Here is a 17,620-nt window from a genome sequence, read left to right on the forward strand (position 1 = left end):
GGTACAGTATACATTGTACTATTTATATATGTAAATATAGAAAATGTGTCACTTGTTGTGACTGTACTTTGTAAAAATGACGAAAAAGATTCTCGTTCAAATTATTGTTACTTATATTAATATTGTTAAACGGATTTAAATATTTTTGAATATTCATTATATAGGATTTAGTTTTATATTGTTTGTAATTAAAATACTTCTCTCTTAATACATTAAGAGATGCGTGAAATAACTCCTTAACTTATTTTATATAGCGTATGTATATAATGTCTTTTGAAACGTCAGAGAGGAAAGAATAAATACAAGATTGCTTATCATATTTTTATTATTGGTACTAGCATCGAAAGTTGGATATAACTAAAATAATTCTAGTGTAGGTTTAGAACAACTATTTCATACAGGAACAGTGCATAGCAGTGTGATGATAGAGTTCGTGGTTAGACATATAAAAATATAAAATCGAGGCTAAATAATATAATTGAAATATACCAGTACCATATTATCGAAAAAGATAGGAAAACAATACGTTAGCAAAATAATTTAAGGTAATGGATGAACAAAGCGAACTACCTAATGGAATTTGCTCGTACAACAATTATTTACAATTAAATTATCGATATTATTTAAATATCGCTTTGAGGAAACCATCATTTATACCGATTTAACATAGTAGTCTAACAATATACAACCTTCTCTCTACGGGCTTCCAATAACAACAAACTAATGCGATCTTATCTAAACAATCCCAGTCTTATGCGAAACCTTGTGCAACTCCAATTAATACATTAAGGCCCTTCGTAATAGTCTTCCTTCAAACACTCAAGCGTGGTGATATCATAATAGAATGACGACATATTATGTTATATTTTGATATTTTGCGCCTGTGGTCGGTCATCGTCATCGCTGTGCTCTTCTTGCAATAGTAAGCTGTCGGGTGGACCCCGCGACGGCGCACGCGCACTACCGCTTCGTCGTGATCCACCACGTGAAAACATCCTGGACAATTGCGCGAATTTCTTGCGGGACACTAAAACATATGTTAAAGCTCAATTATACTAATCGAACAATGGTAAATACAATCGGCACACTAAGTGTCGCTAAATCCTTAAATGTGATCTTAAAGAACCAAATAAAAGATCATGTCGTCTGTTACATGGTAGCTTTGGTTAATTGACAGTTAATTTTGTCCTCATGAAATACTAGTGTTTTGCAATTTTTAATATTAATACTACTACTGTTTAGATAATAATGGAAAATAATTTTACTAGACCTACTACTAAACGGTAACGGTACTAATAAACTTTGTCGATTTTTTTACAAAAGAAAGCAACGAATTGCCATCTTATATAAAGTCTTTCTACAATTCTTAATAATACAATTTAGGGTGAAAAGGAACTCACATTTCCCCATATTTTTTAGTCGTTCTTTAAATGCCGCTTCGTCATCGTGACATTTAGTTTTATTTCCTTGCTCGCTGTCCAATGCCGCTATAAATTCCTGGTTCCAACGCAACTCAGCCATAAATTCTTCGTTCTGCAAAAGTGTTGCGATGCGATCGTCGTCCATGTCTAAGCTGAGGTCGATTCTTGCATCAGTCGTAGGTGGTATACGAAGAAACATGGGAGGTAGAGGACCAAGCATTCGAGGAATCCATTTTCTTTTCACAGAAAGTGGAACTGTTTCGTTATCAACGTTTCTGCAAGTATAAAATATTGTATAATAGACAGATTTTTTTTTAAAACTATAAATAATAATAAAAATTAATACTTTATTTGTGTCGATCTTCTCAAGCCATAAATGTATTATAATAGTGTTTTATTTGTTTAACCATAAAACAGTAAACAATGCATAAATTATTGTAATGATGCCACCACCACTCCTCACTTTCTTAATAAACATGTACCTAAATTAAATTACTTAAATTTATAAATGTTATACTACTAACTAATAAAATGACGATATTTTTTTAGTAATAAAACTAGTATATAAAAATAGTAAATTAAATATCATTTACCTACTAGTTTTTAATTTGGTATAAAGTACAAATTGATTTTCTCAATTTTGTTATAAGTAGATTTTCTTTTTTGTTATAAGGCTGACGAGCGAATGCACTAATAGATAGCAAGTGGCAATCGATGCCTTAGCATATAATACAATACAAATTGTATTTTACTTTCACTGTCAATGCGCCGACACCCTTTACAGCCTTAAAGGCCGAAAGCAGTGAACAAAATACTTCTATTTAGCGGGAGAATAATTGGTGATTGGACGATATCACTCACAGGGGTGGACAAGGATGCATCTACATAAAGTTATTAGAAACCTTTTTAAATAAACCAATAACATTGTAACTGTTTTACACAATATCATAACACAAAATGAACCGGGATCTTCCATACAAAAGTCTTTGTGCATGTTATTAGTGTCAACGAATGCACTAAATCTCAGAGATATGTGTTTGTTGATGTTGTCCTTAACATTTGTATTGATCTTGCGACAATCGCTATTAGCTATAAATGAGATTGTTTCGAAACACTTCATTTTTTGGGACATGAAGAATTTATTTCCATGAATTAAAGAAAGATCCGAACCTATATTGTATGGTTTTAAGGTAAACTTTTCTAACCAGCCCTTATAAATAAAATTATTCTAAAAAATGTAAATGTGAGCTATTACAAATACAAGTGTCTCTATAACTATATAGGTACTATTATTAGGAAATCTTACATATGCTTACCAAATTATAACAATAACATTAAAGAACTAATAATAACAAATATAATTATTAGTATCTTACTGTTATTTGACCTTATAGTGCTATTAGTACAAGATGACACTGTATTTAAAATTTATCATAATATGCTAACAAGGTAAAACTCGGAAGACAGAAGCGCAAACATCATGTGCTAAATGGTCAATATTTTCTAGGTGCGTTTATGAGTTTATTCCCGTTCGCGTTAAACACAGAAAACCTCTAATTGGTATTAAAATTGGCGTTGAATAAGATATTATCTATTAGAATTAATTCAAATATATCCCTTTTACCGGTACTAGTTTAAATCTTATTTGAGTTAGAATTATTTATTTTTTCAGAGGAAATGGTATTTTATATAAGACATTGAAAAGCTTAAATAGAATTATAATTCAAAAGTGTAATGTATGTTTAAAGTAAATCAACGTCAGCTTAGAGCTTGCGAGCACGTGTTTATTTGTACGATATGTAATTAAATAAACTTACACAAGTGCTGTAGTATCATTGTCCTCACCATTTTCTACACCACGAGAAATTCTTTTAATTAAATCTTTGCGTCTTGATGGAGAACTACTTTCAACTCTCTCCATTTCTAAACGAAGTCTTTCGTTTTGATTATCGGTACTCATAGCCAAGAGCTGGTCAATGGTAGCATCCACCGCTCCCTGGTTAGCTCGCAGTACTGCCTCAATAACATCGTCATCCATATCAGGAAACATAGTTTTGAAGTCAGTCATTGCCTGTGTGAACTCGAGCTGCATAGTGGACGCCATGGTGTCGACCACCCGCGGCTCGTGATCCACGAGAGACGTCACGACCGCACGCCTTTAGCCGGCACCTCAGCTGTTATGTGACGTACGACTACCGCAGTATCGGAGAGCACCAGTGCCGTGTAGGCATCAGCCATCCTCGCGGCGCAATGGACACCGCGGCGATTTCGTCCTCGCGCTGCTAGTTTGCGTATTGCAACCACTGTCCAATTTTGCAGCGCCCTACACCGAGCGATACCATGATGTGCAATTTTCACTTTCTGCGTTTCAGGTGCGCATTGCGCTTGCGTGAGTGCAGAAAACCGCGGGGAGGTGAAGTCGTCGATATAAATAGAGAACGCGTGATACAGCGACGGCGCGCAATGCTAGTCCCTCATCCGCCGGCCGCGCATGCCCGTTGCATTGTTTGTAAATTGCGTTCATCACTTTGACCTTTCAATGTTGCAAGACATTGATAAATACTACGAAACTGCGTCGAAACATTCAAAACGTTTACGTTCACTATGAATAGCCTACTATGCGTTTTCAAACCAGTATATTCTTTTCATCAACATAAACAGTATACTTCTAGAGTCGCTCACATCCAGTGCATAATTTTTATTCGTAATATTGATAAAAAACTATATTAATTTTAATAACACTAATTTCTTCTAATTACAAAAAGTTCAAGTCAAATTATTTGTAAATGAATTTACAAATAATTCATCACAAATATTCTCAGCATTTGCATTAAAAAGAGAGAAATTCGTAGCATTTTAAGGGATCACTTATAATGCTTTGTTATTACATTTCAGAATAGTTATAGTATTCTAAAATATATTTTATGAAAACATAATTAACGTAGTGTATTGATTTACGTAGTGTATGCGTTTTTAAAGGTAAATAACAAAAGTCTTAGTTTTATTGATATCATAATTTTTCCTAGAGAGATTGACGTACTACTACTAGACAGAATTTAAGGAATAATTATTATGTAACATTTTCATCGTAAACATTACATTCAAACTAAGTTAACACTTAAACATCATCGAACTGGACAAGCTGAACTCTGTTAGTATCAATACAATTTTTTTATCATCATCATCATCATCATCATCAACAGCCTATTTTTGTCCACTGTTGGACATAGGCCTCTCCCAGTGCACGCCACTGTGGTCTTTCTCCGGCTACTCGCATCCAGCTCCTGCCTGCCGCCTTGCGTATATCGTCACTCCACCGTGCCTGAGGACGTCCTACACTACGTTTGCCGAGACGCGGTCTCCACTCTAGAACACGTTTTCCCCAACGGTTGTCGGTTCTACGACAAATATGACCAGCCCACTGCCACTTCAGCTTACTAATCCGGTGGGCTATGTCGATGACTTTGGTTCTTTGACGGATAACCTCATTTCTGATGCGATCCCTCAAAGAAACGCCGAGCATAGCCCTTTCCATAGCACGCTGAGCGACTTTAAGTTGGTGGACCAGCCTTGTCGTGAGTGTCCACGTTTCGGCTCCGTATGTCATGACGGGTAGGACGCACTGATTGAAGACTTTCGTCTTAAGGCACTGTGGGGTCGACGATGTTAGGATTCGACGTAACTTCCCAAACGCTGCCCAACCCAGCTGAATTCTTCTATTCACCTCGTCCTCAAGGTTGTTTCTACCTAATCGCAGAGTCTGCCCGAGGTAGACATATTTTTGAACAACTTCGAGAACGGTACCGTGTATCGTAGTCGGTTCCGGTAGAACATGTTCATTGAACATGACCTTGGTTTTATCCAAGTTCATCCGTAGGCCGATACGCATAGAAGAATCAGCCAGCTCGTTCAGCATTTGTTGTAGGTCCTGCAGCGTTTCTGCCACGATGACGATGTCGTCTGCGAATCTCAAGTGAGAGATGTATTCGCCATTGATGTTAATGCCACGTCCTTTCCAGTTCAGCGTCTTGAACATATCCTCTATTGCATTAGTGAACAATTTGGGGGAAATAACGTCCCCTTGTCTCACTCCTCGATGCAATGGTATGGGATTTGTTTGCTGATTTTGTACTCGGACGGACATGGTGGCAGCTTCGTAGAGACATCTCATCACTTGGATGTATCGCCAATCAACTTGGCAACGCTGCAGGGACTCCAGAACAGAGCAGATTTCAACCGAGTCAAAGGCCTTCTCATAGTCCACGAATGCAAGACACAGGGGCCGATTATACTCATGGGACTTCTGTATAATCTGCCGCACTGTATGGATGTGGTCTATGGTGCCGTATCCGGTCCGAAACCCGGCCTGCTCCGGGGGTTGGAATTCGTCGAATCTTCGCGCAAGACGGTTCGTGATCACTCTTGAAAACAGCTTATAGACATGGCTCAGTAGGGATATGGGACGATAGTTCTTCAGCAGGGTTTTGTCTCCCTTTTTGAAGAACAGGACGACCACACTCCTACTCCACGCCTCCGGAGTTCTCCCTTCGAAGAGGACAGAGTTAAAAAGCGTCTGAAGTTCCCTAAGTACCGGTTTACCTCCCGCTTTTAATAGCTCTGTGGTAACGCCGTCCTCTCCAGGGGCTTTTCCATTTTTAAGCTGTCCAAGAGCAGTCTCGATTTCGCCAATACTGACTTCAGGCAGGTCTTCGGAGAAATGGCGTGTTAATGTAGCTCTAGGATCCTCATTTTTCGGGATCAGGTCGAGATGCATGCGATGCGTATAACCGGCCGTAGAAGTCCTCTACTTCCGAAAGTACTGCCGGCTTAGAAGAAACGACTTCTCCACTTGCTGTGGTCAACTTCGTCAGGTGGCTCCTTCCAAGAGATTGTACGAACACCTTAGACCCTCGATTCTGCTCAATAGCTCTTTTTATTGCAAGAGTATTGGAGCACCGGAGGTCGTGTCGTACGCGCCTGCTGATCTCTTGGTTTAATTGCCGTTTCTCTGACGAAGTGACAGGTGGGTTTTCACGTCGTTTCTTCATGAGCCCCAAAGTCTCTTCCGAAAGGTTCGACTTCCTGCCCTTACGCTGCATGCCACAATATCTCGTGCCTTCTTCCCTGAGAATTCGAACTACATTTTCGAGGTTCTGGTTTACGTCCGTTGTGGTTTCCACCATTTTTTTAAATAATGATCTATTATATTTTCTATGTTTAGGTATATCATGGAGGAAATGTCTAATTTTCAATTATTATTAAATATATTTAATAACATATACACAATAAATACACTATATATGTTGTTTACCTAATTATAAATATATATCAAATCATTGCTTTCTTATGCAATCCAATTATATTTTTGTGGTTATTGTGAATTAGAAAAAGAATTTAAAAAAAAAAACGTTTAAGTGAGTAAACAGTTTGCAAATAACCTATTATTAGTTAATAAAAATATAATAGCAATTAAGTTGTTGACACTAGCTGCTCTTGTGGCTACCTATACGGCTGCAGATCTTGATCTCGCGTTCAAATCCCGAGCCGTAAAAGTTGATGGCTTAATGAAATTTGGTAACGAGGACATTGTTTTAACAAATGTGTTTGTATTATATATTATTCATGAATTAACAGTAATGGATTTACTAGCAAGGTAAGAAAGAAGACTTGAGTCTAGGGCAGCAGAGAGGTGACGAGTTAAGTGTCCACTTTTTTTATTATGTTTGTAGCTACGAAGATATCATCAGTGAAACGGATTCCAAATCCGTAACTTGTATGATGTTTTACAGGAAAAACTTTGTGGAATGATTTTTACTTTGTTCCCTATAATATAAAAATTGAAATTCAAAATTCAAATCTCGTACATCCCCAAAATTATTTTGTCACAATTTATAAATGTAATATTTTAGTTATCCTACACAGAGAATAAGGTATATATATTAAGTATCAGCTAAGATTCCATCAGCATGCTTAGAGACATTCACTTTGCTGTTAAATAGAGCTGAATGCAAATAAACGCGTGGCTTGAGACGTTTAAGTGAAGTTTTTCTCACTATTGTTATAATTTTGCGTCGTCGCATGCCTAAATTTGTTTAAACTTCATAAAAAAAACAACTCTATATTATTTAAATGAGTAAAGAAGCTTCTTCACGACTTTGTGACGTCACATCTGTCTGTACATATGTTTTTAAAAAAAAAATATAGGATATAATTAATGTCTTTTTTTTTAATTGAAGTAGTGGTTCAATTCTCAATGGGCGTCACGGTAGCATGCGTAAGCGATCCCGTGGCGCCCGCCGAAAGACGGACAGGGTACCGCTGGTTTTTTAGTGGGTAAACCCGGTGGTCCTGGGTGCACTCGGCGTCCAGGAAACCGGGGAGTCCCACACACCCCCCACTACCATCACGTGGGGGAAGCGCGAAAAGCGTTTTTCCAGCGAAAAAAAAAAAATAGTGGTTCAATTCTGCTCAATTCTCGATAGTTCTCAGGATAACTATCATCTTTGTCGTCATTATATGTATTTTAAATATTATAATAAAAATAATTTAATCTACAGTTTTGTAATCGTTATAGTCAGATTTGATTATATTATTTATTTAAGTATATATTCTTTTAGTAAAGGTTTACCTTATGAAATCCCAAAAAATATTTATGTTAATAAAAAAAATTTTTTTGCTCACAGATCACAAAATATTATGCACACGCCTTATTATTGTAACACTGTTGGAGATTCAACAAATAAAAACAAATATTTAAAAAAAAAACACAAAAGTACAGTCTATGTTTTTATTTCAGAATAAAATATATCGCACATTCGTCGCTAATTTAGTGCTTATTAATAATATGATTACACACCAACTTGTTGTTGTTTCAACATACTATTCTAACAAGACGATTTAAAAGATTACTTTTAACATATATAAGTTTCAATAGCACAAAAATAACTTATAAAATGCTTACTGGCACACATGTAAACAGAATATAGATTTTTTTTGTAAATAATTTCTTATAATCTAGCATTGTTTTGGTAATAACTTACAATACGTAAGTACATTAGTCAGCGAATGTTTATTTTAGATTATTTATAAACCACGTTAATTTATACATGTAGGCCTTTTCGAAATCATTCATGAATTGCTAGCCTAACATATAAACTTGTTACTATATAAAAACACCTCGATTTTGTCATAAATACATCCGGAAAACCAAGCTACTTAAAAATGTAGATTTATCTTTTCACGAATATATATAGTTACTTGAATTACCCACAGATCAAGTTAACTTTCCACATGTAAGCGCCCCTACTATTCTAATCGCTTACTTGTATCTTATGATCCCTGGCTTAGATGTAAAGTTAGTTCGTCTCTAAACAAATTCCCTAAGAACACCGCTATATACCAAATATTAATTCAATACAAATTCTTAATCAATTATGTACGAGGTAACTACAGATTAAAATAAGTAGGTTTTGCATTAAGTGACCATTTTGTCAAAATACCATTGTAATCGACTCCGCTAATTTCTACGTTATTTAATTTGTCAATATTTATATGTCTAAGCTCTTTAAATTTCGAATATAAAATATTTTTTGAAAAAACAAAACATTAACATTTGTTGAATAAATTAAAAAAAAATCAACAAAAAATTTAATTATAATAAGTTTAGTTTAAACTGGACCGGACGGCACGTCAGATTCTCATAAATTGACTTTGAAACATTGCTGTCAGTGGGATCATTAATGACAAACGCCAGAGACAACAACACTTTCTATGAAAACTTTTTCTACATTCATTCTACTTTATAAAATGTTAATGTCATGTTTTTAGTCAACAATACGATTTTTCTTTCAGGTATATTAATAAAATAGTTTTTTTTTGTGTGGAATGTGGTTATTGATTTATTTAAATATTTTCTCAGTGAAATATTTATATTTTGAGGTACAAAAATAAAAATTCTCAAACAAAACAAATGGCACTACTTAATTTTTTTTAGTATAAGAAAAGAAGTGTTATAATTTAAACAAATAAATATATAATACTTTCCAAACGTACTTTAATAAAACCTTATTTCACCAGTTTTTAATAATAGTAGTAGGAGTTTCATAATTTAAGAAACAAGAAGAACAGAATTAAAAATTAAACGAAACAGGAATAATGTTCTTTAATTCAATGAAATGAAAGTTTTACAATCCATTTCGAATCATCTTACTAACACTTCAAAACTATTTTCTCATTTCAACTTCAAATTTACCTATTTTGAGAAACATTTGATTTAATTAAAACTGTCTAATAAACGTACATTTACGTTCAAAGTTTGACAATCTTTTTTTTGTTACCACATACTCATGCATTACATGCACTAGCAAAATAAGATTTTACTTCAGTTTTTCAAGATATAAAATAACAATAAAAAAAATTTAAGCTTTGATAAAGAGAAAAAGGAGTGACAATCTTAAGTTGATACAATAAAGCCCTACGGAATAACTTAATGTACTTAATGAAATGAATCGAAATAATGAAATGAAAAAATTTACAAATTAAGGTATCACTACACTAAAAACGGCATGATAGATGAATCATTGATTTCAGTACCAAATGTATTTCGACTCACACATTTTTTAGGCTATTAATTCACATTAAATATAATACTCTTAGAAGCCTTTGAAAATGAGGACTTTATAAATATAGCATCGTGCAATTCATAGTGTAGTTACAGCTTAACGATCCACGGAAAGAGTGTAGATTGAAGGCGATGAGATTCAGACACGCGCTTGTGTGCCTTGCTGGGGCAGCATCACCACGGTGTTAGTGGACAGCGGTTGGTTCTGCTCTGTAGACGGTGGAATCTGTAACAGGCACAAAATAAAATATTTAAAATAAGGTATATATATTATATTAGGAGACCCAACCACGCGTCGATAATGTTTAGACGGAAACCATCTCTAAAGCACGCTGAATATATTTGTTCGGTTTTTGCGTGTGTGCGTGTCAAAACTCACAGCAATCTTTATATACATATAGAGATTCGTCAGGGTCGTGCACGGGGATCGCTTAAGGGGTTGTCCATTAATCACGTCATCTTTTTTTAGCATTTTTTAACCCCCCCTCCCCCATTGGTGATACGTAGTGAGGTTTAAGACGCCCCTCCCCCTTCTCAACATCACGTGTATTTTTAGTACCTACAACGAATCTTAAAATTTTCTGAATATTATCTTAATTTAAATACAGGTATAAACTATAATCCATATTTGTTTAAAAATCGCGCATTAGACGAAAATATAAATACACGAGATATCTTACTACACCCCCCCCCTCCCCTTGTGTTATTTTCGTGATTTTTATCAAACCCCTCCCCCCCGTTTCAAGCCTCACGTGATTAATGGACAACCCCTAAGTGACTCACGACGGGGTCGGCGGCGGCCATGAGCGTGGCGGCGCGGTAGGAGGGCGGCGGCGTCTGTTTCACGGCCTCGTCGTAGTCGGGCAGCAGGCTGGAGTAGGCGGGCGCGGGCGGCGCGGGCGGCGCGGGCGGCGCGCCCGGCGACAGCGCGCCCGAGCTCGAGATCACGAACGGCGTGAGGCTGTGCAGCGCGTGCGTGCGCATCGTCAGGTACTTGTAGCAGCGCCACACCACGCTGATGCAGTAGCCCTGCGACACACCCGCCATTGATTCAATACGTGACTCGTCACATTCACTCGCGTCGCAGTTATCGTGCGACGCTGTATACCTTCGAATTGTAGCCGAATGGGCCGACACGTCCGGGTTAGTATCACTGTCTCACTAAAATCACATTCATGAATGTACACAAGTCAAGTGGATGGCATCCTTTGGATCGCGTTGCGGACGTAGGCTTAGGAGTTTTGCAAATCCATGACTTATTGCAAATCAGCAATACGTACTGCTATTTTAGGGGACGAAACAGGGAACAAACTTGCGTCTAAAATATTGACTTGAAGCAAAGTCTCGGACAGGGGGGCGACTAAAATTATTTCAATAAAGTCTTGAAAATACATAACACCATTTGTCATATTTTGAGATCACGCCTCTCGATGCCACAGCTAGTAGTTATCAGAATACGTGGTGTCAATATTTCGATAATTGGAAAGCAAAGTCAAAGAGATGGATGGTGACAGTTACTACACATCAGGTGGGCCTCTAATCTCTGTACCTTGAGCAGGACGGCGAAGAGGAAGGTGGCGAGCACGACGAGCGCGAGCGCGGGCGCGGGCAGCGCCAGCAGCTGCTCGCGCCACGGCACGCGCCGCGCCTCCGCCACCAGCCGGTGGATGGAGCGCAGGTAGCACAGGTAGCCCGTCGCCGTCAGCCTGCGACACGCGCGCCAATATCGATTCATTGAAATTATTATGTTATTACTTATGTAAGCCTACCTATTTATATATATAAAATAGATATATATTTTTAAAGGATCATTAGGTAAATTGTGTATAATATAAGCTAAATAATAAGTCATAATTATCTAATTATAGAGTTTTATTGTGTAAAATAACACTTATTATTAATTTAAAATAATTACTAATAAATATATTTAAAATAGCAACACTAGACAAATAAACGAATTAAAAAAGCAGATGATGGACAATGTGGGTAGAAGCATGCAGAATGTTAGAGAAAATAAAATTGTAAAAGTGTAAACCAGTGTGTTTCAATTATTAAAAGTTCTAGCTAAACTGGAAATGTGACTTCACTTATGACTCGTGCATAACATCGTTTGATGTAGGATTGTAGATTCCTTTAACTATATATATTTTTATAAGAAACTAATCGGTAAAAAAAATATTATTCTATTGTATTGTTTAACTACTTTAATTATATCTATCACTAAACTGAGAAATCCTTCGTGCATACCGTCAAATATAATGGTACCTCCTAATCAAAATAAATTATATTTAGACAAAGACAATTTTACTCCTTTTTAACAATTGTATATTCTTAACAAACTGTATATGTATAACCAAAAGTAACATAAATGAAACAAACATAAAGAGAGTATTACTTACACAGTGATGGCAAAGTCAAATATTTGCAGGCAGAAAAACGGCAGCAGATGGGCCGGCTTGCCGCGTGACGCTCCATATATCAGCATGAGTGTGATGGCCAGTGTACACACTGTAACCATCGCACCCACATCCACATCATCTACGCACAGTTTAATATGCAATGGATACAATTTTAATAATCATTTTCTAACTTTGTCACTTTATCTCATATCTAAAGCCTTTTCCAACCACGAGAGGAGTAAAGACAACTTTGACTTTGAATTTAAAAATCCATTGTTATTATCGATTGGAATAGACTATAAGCAGGGCCGTATTTAGGGGAGGGCAACCGGGGCAACTTCCCTGGGGCCTCCACATTAGTGGGGCCACAGTTTTCAGCAAGTTAACAAATACCGAGATATAGTCAAATTATAATAATGTTATTATTAAATATTTTAAAAGTTAATGATACAAGTAAATAAATCATAGCTTACTGATTGAAATAAAAAAAGTAGTTAATTCATGATAATATAATTATTAGGCTGTTCACGCTTCTGTTTGTCTAGGGCCCCCACTGATTTGTGGCCCGGGGGCCTCCAGACCTTTAAATCCGACTCTGACTATAAGTAAGGATGCGCAAAATTTAAATGCGTTTCGAGTGAAGTTAGCTCCGTGAGTACGCGCAGCTATAATCGAAATAAATAGAGGTTAATCATAACCATCATTACATAAAACAAAGTCGCTAACCGCTGTCGGTCACTATGTATACTTAGATCGTTAAAATCAACGCCACGGATTTTGATGACGTTTATTTTTAATAGATAGAGTGATTCGACAGGAAGGTTTGTATATTAAGCATGGACAATGTAGTAAAGAAACACTAATAATTTTAGATGTTTCTAAAGTGATGTCGTCAATAAACAAATCCTGTAGAATATTTACTATTTAGTATCAGTATTGCACCCGTGAGAAGCCGGGGTGGGTCGCTAGTTCAATATGAAAAGAGTCTGTAAATTACAATACAAATTAACCATTCTTTTTACAATTTTATAAACTAAATTATGAATATTAAAAAAAAAATTCTGACGAATTAATGATAGCCTCCTTTTTGAAGTCGGTTGAAAAAGAAACAAATGTCTATGCCTTACACTTATCTATCACATGCAATTTATACAATTGCAGCTATGTTACCTATTGTTCTTTAGGAATGAATACACGCGATATGAGTTAAGCGAGTGAGACAAAAAATATTATGAAAGAAAGTGTGTTATTTTAAGTTAAGATATTTTTCGATACATTATCGTGAATTACGGAAACGCATTTAATTTTTACGCCGACTATAGTAATTTTATTAGTTTAGCGTGTTTACTTACGATATATAAGACTGTGATCTCTAGGATGTGGTCCATGTTGTGGGTAGGGGCTTGGACGAGTCTCGACGTTAGACAGAGGAGTAGGCATCGCGGCCCCTATGTCGCTCCAGTCAGCGACTGGCGCCGTGTCGCGTTCCAACTCATCTAGTAGACTAGGGTCACGCACGATAGCTGCTAGGAAACCTAGAGCTACCAGGTGTAGCAGCTGTGACAAAAGATAAAGCAATCATTAATACAACAATTTAAACACATATAAATTTGAAAATTCAATGAGTCTGCTTCAAATATTTTTCCATACCAAATGCCATGTGCCGAGTAGAATGGTTCCAGTGCGGACATGGAGACAGAAACAGCAACGCCACTCCTTACTGCGCTCCGTTCCCAACTTGGGACGAAATCTTAACATTTTACTAAAAGAAAAAAAAATACATATACTCTTTTTCTTAGTTCAAGCTTGAAAAATTACTGCTAAAAAACATACAGGTGAAATAATTATAAAGCTTTTTATTTGTAAATGATTCGTTAATCAGGTTATTTTACAGCAGGCTATATTTTAACATGTATACAACAACAACAACAACAGCCTGTAAATTCCCACTGCTGGGCTAAAGGGCTCCTCTCCCTTCGAGGAGAAGGTTTGGAACATATTCCGGGTTGGTGGAATACACATGTGGCAGAATTTCTATGAAATTTGTCACATGCAGGTTTCCTCACAATGTTTTCCTTCACCGCTGAGCACGAGATGAATTATAAAGACAAATTAAGCACATGAATCAGCGGTGCTTGCCTGGGTTTGAACCCGCAGTCATCGGTTAAGATGAACGCATTTTAACCACTGGGCCATCTCAACTCCTTTAACATGTATACAAATTACATATTTTATTAATTAAGAGATAAATTAAAAAAAAAATTTATTGATTTTTTTCCTCTTGTAAATCATTTTAAAGAAATTAATGTAACAACCAATTCAAGGTTTTCATTGCATTGATAGGCAGACAGCAAATGGATCAATTGACGGTGAGTTATATGGATATCTCTTTACATTGTCTATGCTCCTTCAACCTTGGGAACTAAGATAACTTCCCCCTCTCTTCTCCTTGTTAACTGTGCACACAGTTACACTGAATCATTCACCTTTAATAATTCAAACACAATAACAATAATTAATTATTGCTATGGTATTTTGCAATAAGAGTCTCCATTTACTCTTATTAGAAAAATAGCCTAAATCTAAACTAATATTATAAATGTGAAAGTAAATCTGTGTGACTGTCTGCCTGTCACTCTTTCACAAAACGAACGCTGAAACGAATTTTCTCCAAACAGGCTACTTTTTTTTGCCTAACACATGACAACCAAAGCTCTAAAACACAAGTGAAGCCACAGGTAGAAAATATTTTATTTTATGTTATATTCAACAAATACAAATATTCGCCATTATCAATATAATTGTCTAGAGAAAAAAATACAGAAAACAATAATATTAAAAAAGAGCTTATAAGAATTTTTAGGTACCAATAAGACCTACATTAAATAAGTTATAACGGCCTGCTTTCAGAATGGTTATATTATTAGTAATATGTTACAAAGTGAAAGTTCACTATAAGTAATAAATGATAATGTATGACATTAAACAATTGATTTACTGTACCAGTGTTACAGATTATATTCTTATAATATATATGTTAAAAATAACAACACACTTTCATGCTGTAATTTTTTGACATTACATACATTAATATTGGAAATTGAAACATATTTTTTATATAATTTGAATTTATAAACGTATTTTTTTTCTAATTAGTTAAATCATTATGATATGAGATTTCTTATTCTTGTCAAATCTATAAGTATCTAATCTAAAGAATAACCACCATCATTACCCATATGTGAAAATACAATAAAACGATGCTAATCTCATCATTGAAATTGATGTTGTCGACAACAATAATCAAAAGAACGTCATCACCCAAACACTAACATAAAATATCTCATAAATATCGTAGTGCCATTCGTAAAGTTAATATCTCGAATTACAGATTTTATTTCGCTCATTAAAATATCCGCATTATACTGTTCAATAACACATCTCGATCAAATCTTATGAATAGCTACATAAATCACTACAAAATAAATATTATGCTACTTATCAATCTAATGTTATAGTTATATGGCGTAATACTATAAAATTAAGAGTATAGCAAACTTGAAAATAAATACCCAATACCTCTAAAGGCCAACAAAATAAATTTATAAGATATCTTACCTATTTTATATGTTTTAATCACTTTTGTATTTAAGGCAAGGCGAAAAAAGAGAAATTTTCAGAAAATATTGTACAATATACTGTAACACTGATGAGCGATGACAGTTTATAGCACAGAGTATATAAGTACAGATGTTTGGTAGGGTTGCCAGTAGAGTCAATTAATATTATATCTCTGCTGAAATTAAATAGAATAAAAATTGATCAATCATTAATACAAACTAACATAAACGCAACAGGTTCGCTTTAAATTTATGAACAACATGTTTTTATTTTAACTTTTGCTTTAAGCATTCATCACAATTATTCTACCGCCAAACAACGACAATATTGCTGTCTTAAAGGTTAAAGGAATCAGTGTCACTGAAATATCATCCTTAAATTAGAGATGGTTTATATTTCTTACAGCACCTATATTTATGGTCGGTCTTGACCACTTATCATTAGGTTATCCATTTTTTTCCACTTTTTTTATTATAAAGTTTTCACTATTTTCGCGACAGTCACAGACAGACAGCGGTAAAATCTTTTTATTTGTTTTAGTCTTTGAAAAGGTCTCGAGTGTGACCACGAAACGGAAAACCCTCAGTGGGTAAGCCACTGATGCTCTAGTGAGATTGCGGGAAGCCACTGGATTAGTTTTATATCTAGCTGTAGACGTCTTCGGTCTGAAATTACGATGATTTAATTACAATTAAAATAGCTGGCAAAATTTGTCGATTGATATCCTTACCAGATGAAGGAAGCATTATTGATTAATTCGTTTTAAATATTAAAATATCCGCAAAAACGTGGAATGGTTAGTTTTTAAATGTGAATATATATTTACAGTCATTTTTTTTAATACAGATGTAAGTTTATTAACTAAAAATGACTAAATGCTACATAAATAACGAAATTTACTATTGAAAAGTCGTTCTTTTTATACTTTATGACTGCATTAAAAATATAAAATATTGGTACCTTTATCAAAAATAATAAATTCTAATTTTTATAGGTAGTTAGTACAGCACTACGACGCGTCATTGTGACTGATGACATACAACTACATAATAAGGGTATGTCATATAAATAAATATTGCCCACTTATTCATTTATTGTTTTCTCTGACGAAGTTTTTGCTATAATGGAAAAAATTCCAGACCAACTCGGATATTTAATATTAACCGAGGATGGCGCGGTCCTAGAGTCGGGTGGTGAACTCGAAAACGACGAACGTGTTGCAACTATTATAACTGATCTTATCAGTCTATCTAATAGGTTAGAACAGTGATATTATAATCCCACTATAAAATTGTTTACGCATCGAGTACTAGCAATATTATTTAATTATTTTATGATGTTCATGTAGTTGAATTGTTATTATCAAGTAGTATAATTGGTGTATTTTTTTTTCAGTATTGATCCAGTCGCATTTGGTCCTGAAGAGAAGTTCAAAAAAATATCTATAACATATGATGACCACTGGTTTGTGATATGCATATCAAACAAAAAAATATATGTTGTTAAGAGAAGCATACAATCATCCCCTTCTGAGAGTATTGCTGTAAATGTGTAACTGT

General features: G+C 35.2%; 3 protein-coding genes across 4 annotated transcripts; 1 reads left to right on the forward strand and 2 right to left on the reverse strand.

Moving 5' to 3' along the window:
• Positions 1-307: 307 nt before the first annotated feature.
• On the reverse strand, positions 308-3,879 carry LOC124534459 (CUE domain-containing protein 1). The gene is made up of 3 exons (XM_047110350.1): positions 3,239-3,879; positions 1,401-1,696; positions 308-1,027 (listed from the first exon to the last, which is right to left on the reverse strand). The coding sequence occupies exons 1-3, from the start codon at positions 3,523-3,525 to the stop codon at positions 861-863; spliced, it is 750 nt and encodes a 249-aa protein (XP_046966306.1). The 5' UTR covers positions 3,526-3,879; the 3' UTR covers positions 308-860.
• Positions 3,880-8,194: 4,315 nt separating this feature from the next.
• On the reverse strand, positions 8,195-16,191 carry LOC124534227 (lysosomal-associated transmembrane protein 4A). Of its 2 annotated transcripts, none has more exons than XM_047109952.1 (7): positions 16,059-16,191; positions 14,091-14,202; positions 13,793-13,997; positions 12,441-12,549; positions 11,591-11,747; positions 10,825-11,070; positions 8,195-10,267 (listed from the first exon to the last, which is right to left on the reverse strand). In XM_047109952.1, exons 2-7 carry the CDS (start codon positions 14,196-14,198, stop codon positions 10,181-10,183), a joined length of 912 nt encoding a protein of 303 aa, XP_046965908.1. In that variant the 5' UTR covers positions 14,199-14,202; positions 16,059-16,191; the 3' UTR covers positions 8,195-10,180. The 2 variants fall into 2 exon arrangements, with proteins under 2 accessions (XP_046965908.1, XP_046965907.1); XM_047109951.1 differs by having other exon boundaries at positions 12,441-12,579.
• Positions 16,192-17,184: 993 nt separating this feature from the next.
• On the forward strand, positions 17,185-17,616 carry LOC124534095 (ragulator complex protein LAMTOR4 homolog). The gene is made up of 2 exons (XM_047109765.1): positions 17,185-17,318; positions 17,457-17,616. The coding sequence occupies exons 1-2, from the start codon at positions 17,185-17,187 to the stop codon at positions 17,614-17,616; spliced, it is 294 nt and encodes a 97-aa protein (XP_046965721.1).
• Positions 17,617-17,620: the final 4 nt, after the last annotated feature.

Source organism: Vanessa cardui, chromosome 12, assembly GCF_905220365.1.
Source record: "Vanessa cardui chromosome 12, ilVanCard2.1, whole genome shotgun sequence".
Lineage (NCBI taxonomy): Eukaryota > Metazoa > Arthropoda > Insecta > Lepidoptera > Nymphalidae > Vanessa > Vanessa cardui.

What these genes read in the sequence shown, in the direction of transcription:
- LOC124534459 (XM_047110350.1), bottom strand. Translation starts at nt 3,525, where the DNA reads ATGGCGTCCACTATGCAGCTCGAGTTCACACAGGCAATGACTGACTTC. An exon ending in AATGATACTACAGCACTTGT is followed by an intron (nt 1,697 to 3,238) that starts GTAAGTTTATTT and finishes TTATACTTGCAG; the next exon opens with AAACGTTGATAACGAAACAG. An exon ending in ACTAAAAAATATGGGGAAAT is followed by an intron (nt 1,028 to 1,400) that starts GTGAGTTCCTTT and finishes CATATGTTTTAG; the next exon opens with TGTCCCGCAAGAAATTCGCG.
- LOC124534227 (XM_047109951.1), bottom strand. Translation starts at nt 14,198, where the DNA reads ATGTTAAGATTTCGTCCCAAGTTGGGAACGGAGCGCAGTAAGGAGTGG. An exon ending in TCTTCGCCGTCCTGCTCAAG is followed by an intron (nt 11,071 to 11,590) that starts GTACAGAGATTA and finishes GGTGTGTCGCAG; the next exon opens with GGCTACTGCATCAGCGTGGT. An exon ending in TGGCCGCCGCCGACCCCGTC is followed by an intron (nt 10,268 to 10,824) that starts GTGAGTCACTTA and finishes TGCCTGTTACAG; the next exon opens with ATTCCACCGTCTACAGAGCA.
- LOC124534095 (XM_047109765.1), top strand. Translation starts at nt 17,185, where the DNA reads ATGGAAAAAATTCCAGACCAACTCGGATATTTAATATTAACCGAGGAT. An exon ending in CTTATCAGTCTATCTAATAG is followed by an intron (nt 17,319 to 17,456) that starts GTTAGAACAGTG and finishes TTTTTTTTTCAG; the next exon opens with TATTGATCCAGTCGCATTTG.